Consider the following 16,994-nt stretch of genomic DNA (forward strand, 5'->3'; position numbering starts at 1 on the left):
TAGCTGACATTTTACTTTCAACTTGACATACCAGCACAAGAATATAGTGTTATTGATTTAACTTGAGCGCAGTTAGCGCTCAATAGCGCTAATATTTTTGCACTCCATTTATAATCTAGCCCATAATCTTTTCTGCTGAGGATGGTTATGGACGTATACAGTTTCTGAATGATGAATGTGTTGAAAATTGCAATGTGAAAAACACTTTAAAACCTGATAATTACAATGACTTTAACATTAGTAAAGGTTTCAACCTGGTGTCAACCATTACTTTCTAGAAACTAAAACTTTATAGCTATATTTAAACAATGTGATTATTTAAAAAAAAATCTACATATTATTCTCAGGGTAATCTTTACTTTGAATACATCATAACATCTAGCATGTAGTTACTTGTTTAAAGAGAATGTACTATAAAATTGTCTGCCCCTTAAAGGGACAATCTACTTGAATATGTTCATTGTTTAAAAAGATAGATGATTCCTTTATTACCCATTCCCCAGTTTTGCATAACCAACAGTTGTATTAATATACGTGATTACCTTGTATCTAAGCCTCTGCAGACAGCCCCCTTATCTCAGTGCGTTTTACAAACTCGATTTAAGCTAATTAGTGCTGACTCCTGCATATCCCCATGGAGTATTTTGCCCCCGACCAGCTGTTAGAAGCATGTATTTTTTTGTTGGACACAAATAATTAGCTATTACTAAGCATACAGACAAAAAATGAATACGACATTCAAAAATTAGTTATCACTTATCAAGATTTTTGAACAGCAGCTTTATTTTTGCAGCTCATTTTTTTCCTTTGTTTGCTGATTACTCTGTAAATTCTGTTAAATAATAAAATACGCACAACTCCCAGCTTCAACAAGATGATCTCTTTATTTGTACAAAGACCTAAAAAACAAAGCTATTACAAAATAAGCAGTGCTGTGAAAGAGGTAGCTTACTTCTGAACTTGGTTATTTTATAGGAACAATAATGAATCTTATTAACTGATGGGTCATGTTTTAAAGCCATAGGGGTAGATTTACTATGCTGCGGATGCAGCTGTTTCCACGTGAGCCTTCAGCGGTCGTAAGTTCGCTGCTCCTTAACTCATCCGGCGGACAGCAATCATCCCGAACGGATATAATCAGGATGATTGACACCCCCTGCTTGCGGCCAATTGGCGGTGAATTGCACAAGCATTTCACCAGAAATGCTTGTGCAATGTTAAATGCCGACAGCGTATGCTGTCTGCATTTAGCGATGTCGGGCGGACCTGATCCGCTACAGCGCATCATGTCTGCTCGATACTTGATAAATCTACCACTTCGTGTTAAGTAAAAAGTATAATTAAATTATTTTTTGTAATTACTACAGAAGAATAATGTAGGGAACATTTTATTTCCTTTCATCCAGGAATTCCATCTAAAACACAAACCTTTGACCTTTACTATTGGAGAATACATGTTTAATTGGACACTTTCACATAGAAAAAACCCCATTAAAACCTGGACACAAAGTGTACAATTTGTCTATCTATTTTTTTACACCTTATAATTTTTGAATTAGAAAACTTTATTTAAAGGGACAGTCAACACCAAAATTGTTATTGTTTAAAAAGACAATGCCTTTACTACCCATTCCCCAGCTTTGCTCAACCAACATTGTTATACTAATATACTTTAGAACATTTAAACCTCTAAATGTCTGCCTGTTTCTAAGCCACTACAGACAGCCTCTTATCACATGCTTTTTTTATTAGCTTTTCACAACAGGATACAGCTAGTTCATGTGAGCCATATAGATAACATTGTGCTCACACCCGTGGGTTGTGAACAACACAGCATTAATTGGCTAAAATGCAAGTCAATAGATAATAAATAAATAAAACGTCATGTGATAAGGGGGCTTTCAGAAGAGGCTTAGATACAAGGTAATCACAGAGGTAAAACATATATTAATATAACTGTGTTGGTTATGCAAAACTGGGGAATGGCTAATAAAGAGATGTTCTATCTTTTTAAACAATAACAATTTTGGAGTTGACTGTCCCTTTAAGTGTGGCTTAATATATTAATCTATGGTTGGAAATAGATATGCTTTTCCGGTACATTGTGGCAACTTGCAGTTAGTTCTTTCCAACACATTGCTACAATGTACCAAACAGTAATTAGGCTATATATTAATTAGCTTAAACTTTAGAAATAATAGCCATCTCAGAATCCTCTATAATGCATTTATAAGAGCAAATTTATAACATTTCAGAACTACCAAACGACTTTAAAAGTAAGTACTGTTATGTGTTCGTATTTGTAAGCCTCCGTTTTGCTTTCTCCATCTATCTGCTGTCAAATCACAAGGGCTTGTCTGCTCCATTGCACTGAACACAACAAACAGTATATCAAAGATTTCTAGACTTCAGAGCACAGTTTTTTTGTACTGTTTAAACCAGGCTCTTTTAAATCCATCATAAAAAATGGATGTTTCTTTTCCCTTTGTATTTGGGCAGATGTTATCCTTTTAATGTTTTCAACTTTCAGATTTTACTATCATACAGCCTCAGCTTGAATATGGTGTGCAGTTTTGGATTCAGCTACTCAAAAAGGAATTAGATAAAGTTCCAGGGATGGGGGAAAAAATAAAAGTTTATGAGGAGATATTTGCCAAAATGGTTATGCGCTCTTTAGAAAAAACAGGACCCTTTGAGGAGTAATATGACTACAATTTTAAATACATTCAGGAATCATATAGGGAATAGACAGGATACCACAGTTTATTAATTGTTAATACAAACAATATCACTTTTTATCTCAAGGAAACTGAAAGTGACAAGAGGCCATCCCTGAAGGCTAGAGGAAAGAAAATATCACCTTCAGCAAATGAGATCAGTCAAGCTGTAGAGCTTATTGTTCACAGAGGTAGTGACTGCAGACTTAGTGGATAATGTTAAAAAGAGACTTAGATGCATTAATCAAAACCCATGGTAAATTTTGTTTTACTAATGTCAGTCCATTTGGTATTTTCTTATTTATATTTCCAAGATCACTATATATCTGTGAAGGATGAACTCAATGGATTTTTGACATTTTTAACCTCATCTACTTGTATATTAATTTGCTACTATGGAATATATTACTGTACTTTTTGCAGCCAATAGTTAAGAAGCAGATAAAAATCTTACCGGACACGCTCACCCTGGGTGATTGACAGCACCTACACGTGCGCTACTGGGCTAGCATGAGCAGGGGGCGGCACTGAAATCCCTGGTGGACAGGTTTGCAGAAGCAAACCATCTCTGCCCGGACTTTGATAAATGGGGCCTAAAATATCTAACATATTATTTTTATAACAACCCTAAAACCATGGTTGAACAGTTTTAAATGTAAAAAAACAATACAATAGAATTGGTCTTCCCCCAGATGCTTGAAAGAGGTGAAATGTACATTGTTGTCTGATAACGTGTGTCTTTCACTGCTTTTTTTATAGTGGATTCCATAAAATGCAATACAGAGATAATAACATAGTATATTCTAGGTAAGGATAAGGCTATGTGAACAATATATGAAGTGTCACTATACAGCTTGGGTTGAGGTGTAAAAATATATAATGGAACAGTGTTTGGAAGGTAACTTAGATGTATAATGAGCAGAAATTATCCTAATGGTAGATATTCAATCAAATCAATTTGTGAAACTAATATCACAAAGAAAAAAACAGCGCAATGCCTAAAATTAGAAAATTGTCTTTTTCAAAGACATTTCTACTCTTGTCAATATAGCTACAGCTATAACCATTCGCTTCTCACCACATAGGCCTAGTTCTACTATGAAGAAAACAAGCATCAAAAAACTGCCTTAAAAACATATTGAACAATTCCATCCTCTCTTCTAGATCAACCTGGAGCACCCTAGATACACCTTTCATTTTAACCAGCGAGACCACTTTATATATTGGGCACCTCACGAACTACAGACTTTTAGAGCGGGAATGCACACAAAATGTTGGGAAAGATATGTAAAGAGATACTCAATTAATTTCAAACATTATATTGACTTTACAACAAAGTCCATCAGTAACTTTGAGCATGTTGTGCAGGCCTGATGATCAAAAATTCGCCGCCATGGAGAGTCACACAAAATCTTATGCTTTTTTAAACATTATATTGTAATGTAGGTGTTGCTCATTAAATGCCAAACTATCCATAGCAAGATATACAGCCATCAAGTTAAAATCTGCCTTTCTAAAAATTTTGAGGAAACTGACATTATTGACGAGACTTCTTAGAATGGATAGCTTCAGACTATCTGGAGACTTGTGAGCATGAGTGTATGTAGTTTACTGACTACTGAAATATCAAGATACAAATAGAACTACAATTGCACTAAGCTAACCCATATTTTATACAAGGTGATAAGTGATGGTATGACGGAAATCCTATATTAGCTCCACATTCATTTTATTAATGAATTATGCATGCGATGAACAAAACTAGTATCTCATATTATCGGAATTTACTTTGATAACATAATTAATAATATAACATGAATATAACTCACGGCTGAATGTAGCTCACATTGACAAGACTTAATTTGGTCAGACCTCTTAAAAGGTTAAATTTGTATAGATAGCATCTGCTGTTGTGTAAGAATCTTTTGTATATGTTGTATTTTCCACTACAACTAGTGTTTCATGTTTTGAAGTTATGACTCATAGTGATGAAGAATATGGAAATATATTAATGTGATCTCAATCAGCCTTTATTGTTTGTTACTTTATTTTTGCTCTTATTTGCAAATGATTGCGGCCTATTTTGACACTGATACATCGTAATGCAATTGTAAAAGTATTCTGAATTTTTGCTGTATGTCTACGTTTTTTTAATAAGGAAATTTAAAGAAAATAAAGTATTTTCTATGCTGCTTTAAAATTGAGGGTCCATTTCTAGGAGACGAAAATCAAGCGCCCACTTCCATTAATTTGTTTGTATTATAAACAGTTGAACTACTTCCACAGGTTATTATAGGTGCAATTTATACTCAGCTCAATGGATTTTAAAATGTACTTGAAAGTGTTCTATATTTTTGGCATAACAGGGATTGTAGTGTTCCCCTTAATGTTTTATGAACAAAAAAACCTTATTCCTGAGGTATTTACATTTTGCTTTCTGCTGAATTATAGATTGTAATCCTTAATCTATAGATTGGAAGCCTGTATGTTGCACACAGTGATATTTTTTGATTGTTAAAATGATGGTTGGATCAACAAAAATAGATGCACAGCTCCTGAAACATCATCAGAATTCAAGGGTTCCTCAGACTTCAGAACTAAATGAAGCCTAAAAATGCTGGAGATTCTCAGCAGAGGTTTTATGTGAAAAATGGTCAAACAAAATATGAAATACTCTAAGATCACAGAAGTTAGAAATTTCAAAGTGAATCCATTAAACATTGTACATTTTTTTTTGTAGTTCACAACTCTTAAATGGATACGGAGCCCAATTTTTTTCTTTTGTGATTCAGATAGAGCATGCAATTTTAAGCAACTTTCTAATTGACTCCTATTATCAAATCGTGATCTGTCTTCATTCTCTTGGTATCTTTATTTGAAAAGCAAGAATGTAAGTTTAGACGCCGGCCCATTTTTGGTGAACAAACTGGTCTGTTCTTGCTGATTGGTGGATAAATTCATCCACCAATAAAAAAGTGCTTTCCATGGTCTGAACCAAAAAAAATAGCTTAGATGCCTTCTTTTTCAAATAAAGAAAGCAAAAGAACGAAGAAAAATTGATAATAGTTGTAAATTAGAAAGTTGCTTAAAATTGCATGCTCTATCTGAATCACGAAAGAAAACATTTGGGTTCAGTGTCCCTTTAAGTGACCTGAAGTTAGAAAAATCACATATTGCTCAGTGTTACCATAAACTAGTAATGGGTGTAAATTGTGGCTTGCGTTTCATTACAATGCTTTGTATACAATTGTACACATAACAGAGAGTTATAAACATAAATCATACACAGTTTCTCAAGGTTCACATTCATTATATAAAGCACTCTCTAACCTTACTGAATAATCCCAACCCTCATAAGTGCCAACAGCCCTTATTTACTAGTTAGAACATTTTTTATATACAGTATTTATCTAACTCTCTCGATCACTGTTGCTGATCACACCCCACAGGCCATATGACCAAAAACACCAGTAACCTGAAACTTTAGTGGTGGTAAAGACCTGCCATCTACAGAGAAGACAATGTTGGTTATTATATGCAGTTAAAACAGTTCGGAAAAGAGAGAGCAAATGAACACAGGAAGGGAAATAAAAAGGATACATTTTATATTAGAAAGGCAGGAACTGGGAACAGAACATGGTAATCCTATAACCCTTAATATCACCATCATTGTTAGCACCCACAAATGCTAAGTTCTATAATCACTAATGCATTAGCAGGAGAGTTTTGTGCAATATAAATGTCAAAAAAATTATTTCTAAGTATTTTTATATGTAACAATTGGGGTAGGTTCTATTACAAAAATAAGCAAATGACAGACCCAGCCCATAGAAATACCCAGAGGCTTTTATGGCAAAATTTGTATAAAAACAGTATATAAGAGTTTCAACTTGAATAGCAATAACACATGGTTTTTAGATACATGGTATGGGATTTTAAATTCACCCTACCCCATAAATGAAATTATTGGCATTAATGTGGGTATACACAATAAAGATGATGCTGGGGCTTTCAATAGTAAGGGATTATGAGTTAAGTAAATGATTGAAGTATATAACCACATTTTCTATTCTTTGGACTCTAGGAATGATTTAACAAATAAAAACAAACTGAATTGATTTAGGCAGATGATACATTGGCTAAAGTGCAATCTCCCTTCACCACATGACACCAACATGGCTATATATGGCCTCAGAGAGCACATTCATTAAACTTACAACATGTATGACTATAAAAATATTCAACTAAACATACACTTCATATAACTAAAATTTAAAATAGTAACTTTACGTTCATTTAACCCCCCTTTAACTAACACAAATATAATCACTGTAACAATATAGAAAGTAGTATCTATCAATGATGACATTTCCTGTTCCAGCGGTTGAATTCAGGTATCTACGACTCAGTGCAAACTTGACTTAATTCCTTTTCTCCCAAACATTAATATTGCAGCTAACATTCCAAAGTCAAGTTCATGACTCTGCAATGTTTTTTCCAACTCCATAAAATTGTTACAGAAATCATTTTATTTCTAAAAATGTACCCAATACCTGGACGAAATGCTCTTTAAAACAAATAACCACCAAATGCTGTCATACACTGCAAATGTATTTGTGTATTGCCAAGTCCAAGTCTTCAGCACTCCTAGTTTTCAAGAAACTTACATTACATTACAGAAAGTAAACAGCAATGCAAATCTCACTGGCAAAGTCAATCCATCAAGTTTATGTTGAAGAGTTTGTTCCAGAGACTTCAGTAACAACCTTCAGGGTGTATTATACATAATGTGCTAATCCAGATGTAAAGATTTCCAAAGCAAAGGATTATTCTGGGGCTGAAGGTAATCTGGGGCGTGGCTTTAAATCTGTAGACCCATTGGTTGCTGCATAAGGACAGGTTTCACTTCCATTATTCCATGAGGTTGAACGGTTGATTGAGTGTTTCCCACTACTTGTGTTTAGCAATGCTTCACTCTTTGACTCTGCAGTAGGAAATAAAATTACATAAAATTAAGTAAAATAAATTAATAATATTATAATTTCAGAGAAAACAGTTCATATCTAAGAGGTTACAGGTTTTAAGAACTAATACATAAAAAGATTTTAACAGTTCCTGTGTCCCTCTTGTATAAGTGAATATATGCAATCCTGAATTTTGCTTGGAGAAGGAGAATAGAGTTATAGGTACATTCTAGTGAAAAAAAAAATAACATGCTATATTTTAATAAGATTTTTTTTTCTTTCAAACACATTTTAATCCCTGCACTCCGGTATGATCTTGTGCTGATCCAGATGATGATACAGCATGTGATTGTAGCATATGAACCGATACCTTTCTTGAAAGGCTTGCCAGCCATATCCTGAAGCAATTTATTTTTTCACTAGTGTCCCTTAAATTGTGTGAAATGATAAATTGTTTCCAGTTCAAGTATATTTTTTTTAATCTAATTTAAAGGGTGTTAAACTTCATTATTTGTATAAAATTATTTTCTTGCTATTGTTTAAAAACATAAATTAAGCTTACCTGATAATTTCCTTTTCTTCTGATGGAAAGAGTCCACAGCTGCATTAATTACTTTTGGGAAATAAGAACCTGGCCACTAGGAGGAGGCAAAGACACCCCAGCCAAAGGCTTAAATACTCCTCCCACTCCCCTCATCCCCCAGTCATTCTGCAGAGGAACAAGGAACAGTAGAAGATATATCAGGGTGAAAAGGTGCCAGAAGATATAAGGACGCCCACATAAAATTACGGATGGGGAGCTGTGGACTCCTTCCATCAGAAGAAAAGGAAATTATCAGGTAAGCATCATTTATATTTTTCTTCTAAAAAGGAAATAGTCCACAGCTGCATTCATTACTTTTGGGAAAACAATACCCAAGCTATAGAGGACACTGAATGCCAAGACGGGAGGGTACAATAGGCAGTCCATACTGAGAGCACCAAGCCTAAACCCCAACCCAATAAAAAATCCCGCTTCGTCTGAAGTCGAGAAAAATATTTTTAAAGAAAAAACCCCAAAGACACCAACTCGCAGCTATTCCAGAGCCAACTAGAGACTGCAAAATGGACTTGACTGAGTCAACGGTCCCCAAGAGACACCGTCGCCCAACAGACGGTCCCCCACCACTCCCCCCTCACAAATGAAGGGGAACCAGCCAAAATCCCCAAGGGAAACAAGGCAAAGGAGGACCGAGGAAACCGAAAGGTCCCTTAATCAAAAAATAGCACCTTCAAGAGTGGGCCTAGCTCACAGAGACCCAAAGGGACCCAAACAGGGAAGGAGGCCACACCTAAACTAGGCTAAACCTGGGATAACACCGGGCACAGAGACAGAAGGACATCTCCCCAACATCCTGCAAGCATGGAACGCAACGAAAGAGGCAAAGTCCTCCCAGCGCCCCAATAGAATACCAAAGTATTCGCCCGCGAAAGGACGTGTAATAGACCCAGGTGAAAACCCCAGGTATGAGAACACAGAGTCCTAACAGGACGACACAGAGGGAGCTTGCAAGGAAGAAGAAGAAGCAGTCAAGAAACAGACCGCACAAAACAGCCCCTCGACAGAGGGCACGCTCCAGGCAACCTACTCACAGATCCCACAAAAAGGGGGAACACAAGCCTCCTCGAGGCCCCCCAAGAAGGAGATTATACCCTCAGAACCTGAAGGAAGAGTAAACCCTCTCCTACCAAAGGAGCAAGGAGAAAGGAAAAAAAAAATCTCCTAGCAGACTGAGCTATCGGGATAGACTCAACAAGCACTCACATCCAGAGGATACTGTGACCCTCAGACATCCTGAAATGCAGACCCACACCCAGCTGGACCAACCCAGCCACAGGGATCCATACAGGGGAACCAAAGAATCCTGAAACAGGTACAGGAAGGAGCTTAAAAATGGCAGAGCCATTCCCCATTGTACAAGTACAACCTGACTCTACAAACAGACAAGGCCATAGACTTATGGATCTATCAAAACAAGGCCCCATGGTCTGACTTGAAGCCAGCAAGACTCCAGGTGGAATCAATTCTACCCTCCACTTTCCGACAAGGAGAAGTCTGTAACATATCTCAGCCTAATGTCACTATCCCTTTAAGACTGCCTTCCCTGATTCTGACACTCATGCTGGTTTTGGGCAGTATTTGCATTCAGCTTGCCTGCCTGATTAATCATTCATGCACCTGATTCCCTCAGCCTCTTTTTAAGCCTTCTCAGGTCTAATGTGCTTTGGATTAACTTTGAAGTTGTGTTCCTGAAAACAACTGAGGTCTGTGGCTGATCCTGCATGAATTCTACCAACTTATTCAAGCTTCAGCTTCCCCTATTTCCTCTGCTTAAAATCATCAAATCGCAAGTATCCAAATAATTATATTTTGTTACCTGGACACTGCTACTTAACAAACTCTGAACTTATTATAAATCAAGTATACTTTTGGTTATCATCACTCTCTAATTATTACAACAGCATCTTACTAAGAACTGTATAAATATTCTCTGCTACAAGTTGTCATAGCTGAAATATCCTTCTACAAATATGTTAACATATTCAGAACTCTGCATCTATGTGTTCAGTTAAAAGCTTTCATGTGATTCTCCAATATATGCACAAACAGTGATTAATGCCTAAAACTTGCAACTTGTCTATCACCTGTGCTGCTCTGCTTAATTCTGACATACAGCTCTATATAATATTATGTACTGTGAACCTGCAACAAACCTTAGTTTGCATATATATGCACAAACAGTAATTAATGCCTAAAACTTGCAACTTGTCTATCACCTGTGCTGCTCTGCTTAATTCTGACATACAGCTCTATATTATATTATGTACTGTGAACCTGCAACAAACCTTAGTTTGCATCTAAGTGTCAATCTTCTACCAGTTTACTATGAAGCCTGAACATTCCACATTGCTATATTTTTCTCTCATTGAATCCTGCAGCTACTCCTATTAACTAACTATAAGTCACAGTGAAGCCACAATATATTGTATACAAATGTTGCATTCTTCATTTATTCAACAATAACTTCTAGCAACTATGAATCACAGAATATCATCTATCCACGTCCAGGATACTCTTCCCCGGGTCAGGGGTTGGTGTCTTCAAATCCCTACCACTGCCCGAGGGTCTGTGTCCTGAGCGCATGTACACCGGAACATTACAAAGTCCCAGGTAAGGACTCCATATGGAGAATGTCCCTTAAAGAAAAAGGGAAGAGGCCTAAAGGGCAACAACCGTCCTCAAGGCCTGAAGCCACCGGCTATTTGGGGAGAAAAATCCCCAACACAAATGTCCTAGAAGGATCCCCTTACAAGTAGTTTACCAAACAGAGGCACAGCCAACCCATTCGCTTGCAGAGCAGAGAATCCACGGGTACACTGGCAAACTGACAGGGGAACGCAACCCTAAGGTGCACCAGAAAACAGAATTTATGCTTACCTGATAAATTACTTTCTCTTACGGTGTATCCAGTCCACGGATTCATCCTTACTTGTGGGATATTCTCAATCCCTACAGGAAGTGGCAAAGAGAGCACACAGCAGAGCTGTCCATATAGCTCCCCTCAGGCTCCGCCCCCCCCCCAGTCATTCGACCGACGGTTAGGAGAAAAAGGAGAAACCATAGGGTGCAGTGGTGACTGTAGTTTTACAAAAATAAATTTGAACCTGACTTAATTGCCAGGGCGGGCCGTGGACTGGATGACCGTAAGAGAAAGTAATTTATCAGGTAAGCATAAATTCTGTTTTCTCTTACATGGTGTATCCAGTCCACGGATTCATCCTTACTTGTGGGATACCAATACCAAAGCTTTAGGACACGGATGAAGGGAGGGAACAAGTCAGGTAACCTAAACGGAAGGCACCACTGCTTGCAAAACCTTTCTCCCAAAAATAGCCTCCGAAGAAGCAAAAGTATCAAATTTGTAAAATTTGGCAAATGTATGCAGTGAAGACCAAGTCGCTGCCTTACAAACCAAAAACAAAACTTTCCAAGATAATAACTTAATATCTATGGAATGTAAAGTTTAAAACGGAACCCCTTGAAGAACTGAAAGAACTAAATTTAGACTCCATGGAGGAGCCACAGGTTTGTAGACAGGCTTGATTCTAACTAGGGCCTGAACGTCTGGTACAGCTTCCAGAAGCTTGTGTAACAGGATAGACAGAGCAGATATCTGTCCCTTTAAGGAACTAGCTGACAAACCTTTCTCCAATCCTTCTTGGAGAAAAGACAATATCCTTGGAATCCTAATATTACTCCACGAGTAACCCTTGGATTCACACCAACAAAGATATTTCCGCCATATCTTATGGTAAATTTTCCTGGTGACAGGCTTTCTGGCCTGGATCAGAGTATCTATAACTGATTCAGAGAACCCATACTTAGCTAGAATTAAGCGTTCAATTTCCAAGCAGTCAGCTGCAGAGAAATTAGATTTGGATGCTTGAATGGACCTTGTATTAGAAGATCCTGCCTCGATGGCAGTTTCCATGGTGGAACCGATGACATGTCCACTAGGTCTGCATACCAAGTCCTGTGTGGCCACGCAGGCGCTATCAGAATTACCGAAGCCTTCTCCTGTTTGATTCTGGCTACTAGCCGAGGGAGAAGAGGAAACGGTGGAAAGACATAAGCTAGACTGAATGACCAAGGCGCTACTAAAGCATCTATCAATGCCGCCTTGGGATCCCTGGACCAGGATCCGTAAAGGGGAAGTTTGGTGTTCTGACGGGACGCCATCAGATCCAATTCTGGAATGCCCCATAGCTGGGTCAGCTGAGCAAAAACCTCCGGGTGGAGTTCCCACTCCCCCGGATGGAAAGTCTGACGACTCAGAAAATCCGCCTCCCAGTTGTCTACTCCTGGGATGTGAATTGCAGATAGATGGCAGGAGTGATCCTCCGCCCATTTGATGATCTTGGTTACTTCCTTCATAGCTAGGGAACTCTTTGTTCCTCCCTGATGATTGATGTACGCTACAGTCGTGATGTTGTCCGACTGAAATCTGATGAATTTGGCCTCCGCTAGATGAGGCCATGCCTGGAGCGTATTGAATATCGCTCTCAGTTCCAAAATGTTTATCGGGAGAAGAGATTCTTCCAGAGACCATAGACCCTGAGCTTTCAGGGAGTCCCAGACCGCACCCCAGCCTAACAGACTGGCATCGGTTGTGACAATGATCCACTCCGGTCTGCGGAAGCTCATTCCCTGAGACAGGTGATCCTGAGACAACCACCAGAGAAGAGAGTCTCTGGTTTTTTGGTCCAATTGTATTTGAGGAGACAAATCTGCATAATCCCCATTCCACTGTTTGAGCATGCACAGTTGCAGTGGTCTTAGATGAATTCGGGCAAAAGGGACAACGTCCATTGCCGCAACCATTAAACCGATTACCTCCATGCACTGAGCCACAGAAGGCCGAGGAATGGAATGAAGAACTCGGCAAGTAGTTAAAAGTTTTGACTTCCTGACCTCTGTCAGAAATATTTTCATTTCTACCGAGTCTATTAGTGTTCCCAGGAAGGGAACCCTTGTGAGCGGGGACAGAGAACTTTTTTCGACGTTCACCTTCCACCCGTGAGACCTTAGAAAGGCCAGAACAATGTCCGTATGAGCCTTGGCTCTGTGAAAAGACGACGCCTGTATTAAGATGTCGTCTAGGTAAGGTGCTACTGCAATGCCCCGCGGTCTTAGTACCGCTAGAAGGGACCCTAGCACCTTTGTGAAAATTCTGGGAGTGGTGGCCAACCCGAAAGGAAGGGCCACGAACTGGTAATGCGTGTCCAGAAAGGCGAACCTTAGGAACTGATGATGATCTTTGTGGATAGGAATATGTAGGTACGCATCCTTTAGATCCACGGTAGTCATATATTGACCTTCCTGGATCATCGGCAAGATTGTCCGAATGGTTTCCATTTTGAAAGATGGAACTCTGAGAAATTTGTTTAGAATTTTTAGATCCAGGATTGGCCTGAAAGTTCCTTCCTTTTTGGGAACTACAAACAGGTTTGAGTAAAATCCCAGTCCTTGTTCTGCAATTGGAACTGGGTGTATCACTCCCATCTTTAGAAGATCTTCTACACAGCGTAAGAACACCTGTTTCTTTGTCTGGTCTGAAGACAAACAAGAAATGTGGAACCTTCCCCTTGGGGGAGAGTCCTTGAATTCTAGAAGATACCCCTGAGCAACAATTTCTAATGCCCAGGGATCTGGAACATCTCTTGCCCAAGCCTGAGCAAAGAGAGAAAGTCTGCCCCCTACTAGATCCGGTCCCGGATTGGGGGCTACCCCTTCATGCTGTCTTGGTAGCAGGCGCAGGCATCTTGGCCTGTTTACCCTTATTCCAGCCCTGCAAGGGTTTCCAGGTTGCTTTGGGCTGTGAAGCGTTACCCTCTTGCTTTGCGGCAGCAGAGGTTGAAGAAGGTCCGCTCCTGAAGTTGCGAAAGGAGCGAAAATTAGCCTTGTTTTTGGCCTTAAACGGTCTATCCTGCGGGAGGGCATGGCCCTTCCCCCCAGTGATATCCGCGATAATTTCTTTCAACTCGGGACCAAAAAGGGTGTTTAGTAACTTTGTTTTGGACGACACGTCAGCCGACCACGATTTGAGCCAAAGCGCTCTTCGCGCCATAATGGCAAGACCTGAATTTTTCGCCGCTAACTTAGCTAATTGGAAAGCGGCATCAGTGATAAAAGAATTAGCCAGCTTTAGAGCATGAATTCTATCCATGACTTCGTCATATGAAGTCTCCCTCTGGAGCGACTCCTCCAGCGCCTCAAACCAAAAAGCCGCTGCAGTAGTTACAGGAATAATGCAGGCAATTTGTGGAAGAAGGAAACCTTGCTGAACAAACATTTTCTTCAGCAAACCTTCCAATTTTTTATCCATAGGGTCTTTAAAAGCACAACTGTCTTCTATAGGTATAGTTGTACGCTTAAGAAAAGTGCTGAAACTGCTCCCTCTACCTTAGGGACCGTCTGCCACGCGTCCCGCCTGGGGTCATTTATGGGGAACATTTTCTTAAAGATAGGGGGGGGGGGGGAACAAAAGGTACACCTGGTCTCTCCCACTCCCTAGTCACAATATCTGCCACCCTCTTCGGGATCGGAAACGCATCAGTGTATACAGGGACCTCTAAAAACCTGTCCATTTTACACAATTTTTCTGGGACCACCATGGGGTCACAATCATCCAGCGTAGCTAAAACCTCCTTAAGCAGGACGCAGAGGTGTTCCAGCTTAAATTTAAATGCTAAGGAATCTGACTCTGCCCGCTGAGAAACTTTTCCTGTGTCAGAAATTTCTCCCTCGGACAGACCATCCCTCACTGCCACTTCAGAGTGTTGTGAGGGTACAACAGATAAATCATCCAAAGCTTCTGATTGCTCATCCTCTGTTCTTAAAACTGAGCTATCACGCTTCTTTGGAAAAACTGGCAGTTTGGATAGAAATGCCGCAAGGGAATTATCCATGACTGCTGCTAATTGCTGTAAAGTAATAGGGCCCAATGCGCTAGAGGTACTAGGCAACGCTTGCGCGGGCGTAACTGGTGTCGACACATGGGGAGAGGAAGGGGGACTATCCTCATTACCTTCCGTCAAAGAATCATCTTGGGCTACATTTTTAAGTGTCACTGCATGGTCATTAAAATGTTTAGATACCTTAGCACACTTTAAACACAAATGCAATGGGGGTACCGCCATGGCTTTTAAACACATAGAACAGGGTCTATCTGTAGGCTCAGATATGTTAGACAGACTTAGACAGCACTCAAATACAGAAAAATACACTTTTTGAAAAAACGGTACTGTGTCTTTAAATAATAAAAAGCGCACACTTTTTTTACCAAATCTCAAAAAAACATCCAATCTTTATGAAATTTTCACCATATGATCCTAATGCTTTGAAATGATTTCACACTAAGTTTCAAGACAATTAACCCCATTATTGCCCAAACCGGAGCAAATTGAAGCAGGCCACCGGTTTAACACACTACAGCACCATGCCACAGTCTCTGCTGTGGCCCTACCTTCCTTGGGGATTAGTTTTGGATGAAAATAAGCTTCCCTGGAGTCCTCCTGCAATCTCTGGACTCTACACGTGAAGCTGCATGAAGCTGTCTTGCAAAAGAACTGCGCAACTGAGGCGCGAAAATTAGGCCCCCTCCCTCTTCACTCCGGAGTTGTGGGGCCTTCCTAAGCCAAATTAGGTGTCTAAAAATATGCCAGGCGTATAAAAACCCCAGAAAGTGTTCCAAACATAATAAACACTTGTGCAAATATCAGATTATAGTAATAAAATAATCGATTTTCCCCATAACAGTGTCCACCAGTGATTTAAGCCCTTTAACTAAGCCATCCTTCTATACTGAGTCTCAGAATATGGCTTACCTTCCCACATGGGGATTTCTGTCAGTCTTCTAGCATTGCCAAGTCTTGTTAGAAAAAAAAAAGTGACTGAGCATATCTTAAGCAGTTAAGCCTGCAAACTGTTCCCCCCAACTGAAGTTCTCCGGTACTCAACAGTCCTGTGTGGGAACAGCAATGGATTTTAGTTACAACATGCTAAAATCTTTTTCCTCTCAGCAGAAATCTTCATCACTTTCTGCCTCAGAGTAAATAGTACAAACCAGCACTATTTTAAAATAACAAACTCTTGATTGAAGAAATAAAAACTACAAATCTAACACCACATTCACTTTACCCTCCCGTGGAGATGCTACTTGTTAGAGCGGCAAAGAGAATGACTGGGGGGGCAGAGCCTGAGGGGAGCTATATGGACAGCTCTGCTGTGTGCTCTTTTTGCCACTTCCTGTAGGGATTGAGAATATCCCACAAGTAAGGATGAATCCGTGGACTGGATACACCATGTAAGAGAAATTGGAATCCAATGCCAGCAGCTGGGTATAAACCCACAACCCTTGAGGCGCAAGCCACACAGCTAACCCCTAGATGACATGGGTTACTCTGCTGTAAAGAGTAATAAATACTCTGAAAACCAGGCCAACCTCTGACCCGGTCAAGTAGATGGAGCAAGGACATAGCCCAAGTTCCCACTACTGTGGAACACCCCGACCAGCCCTGAGATCTAAAACGACTCAAAACTGGGACAGGAAAAGGGAGCGAAGTCCCAGAAGAGTAAGACTCAGGGAAAAAAACAGGTTCGGGCCCCTAATAGTTCAGGCAACGACACCCTGGAACTAAACACCCCAACTGGCCAAAAAAACAGACAAAGGGAATGGAAGCATATCCAGAGAATCCGAACAGCGAAGGGAAT

At 39.6% G+C, this 16,994-nt stretch overlaps 1 protein-coding gene across 1 annotated transcript in view; it reads right to left on the reverse strand.

Annotated features, from left to right (window-relative positions):
- Positions 1-865: 865 nt before the first annotated feature.
- LOC128638604 (cytoplasmic phosphatidylinositol transfer protein 1) overlaps positions 866-16,994 on the reverse strand; it is a 340,423-nt gene continuing 324,294 nt past the window's right edge. Inside the window, exon 10 of the mRNA XM_053690660.1 lies at positions 866-7,701. Within this exon, the coding sequence (XP_053546635.1) occupies positions 7,544-7,701 (158 nt within the window). The 3' untranslated portion in view covers positions 866-7,543. The remainder of the gene's footprint in view (positions 7,702-16,994) is intronic.

This window comes from Bombina bombina, chromosome 8 (genome assembly GCF_027579735.1).
Source record: "Bombina bombina isolate aBomBom1 chromosome 8, aBomBom1.pri, whole genome shotgun sequence".
Lineage (NCBI taxonomy): Eukaryota > Metazoa > Chordata > Amphibia > Anura > Bombinatoridae > Bombina > Bombina bombina.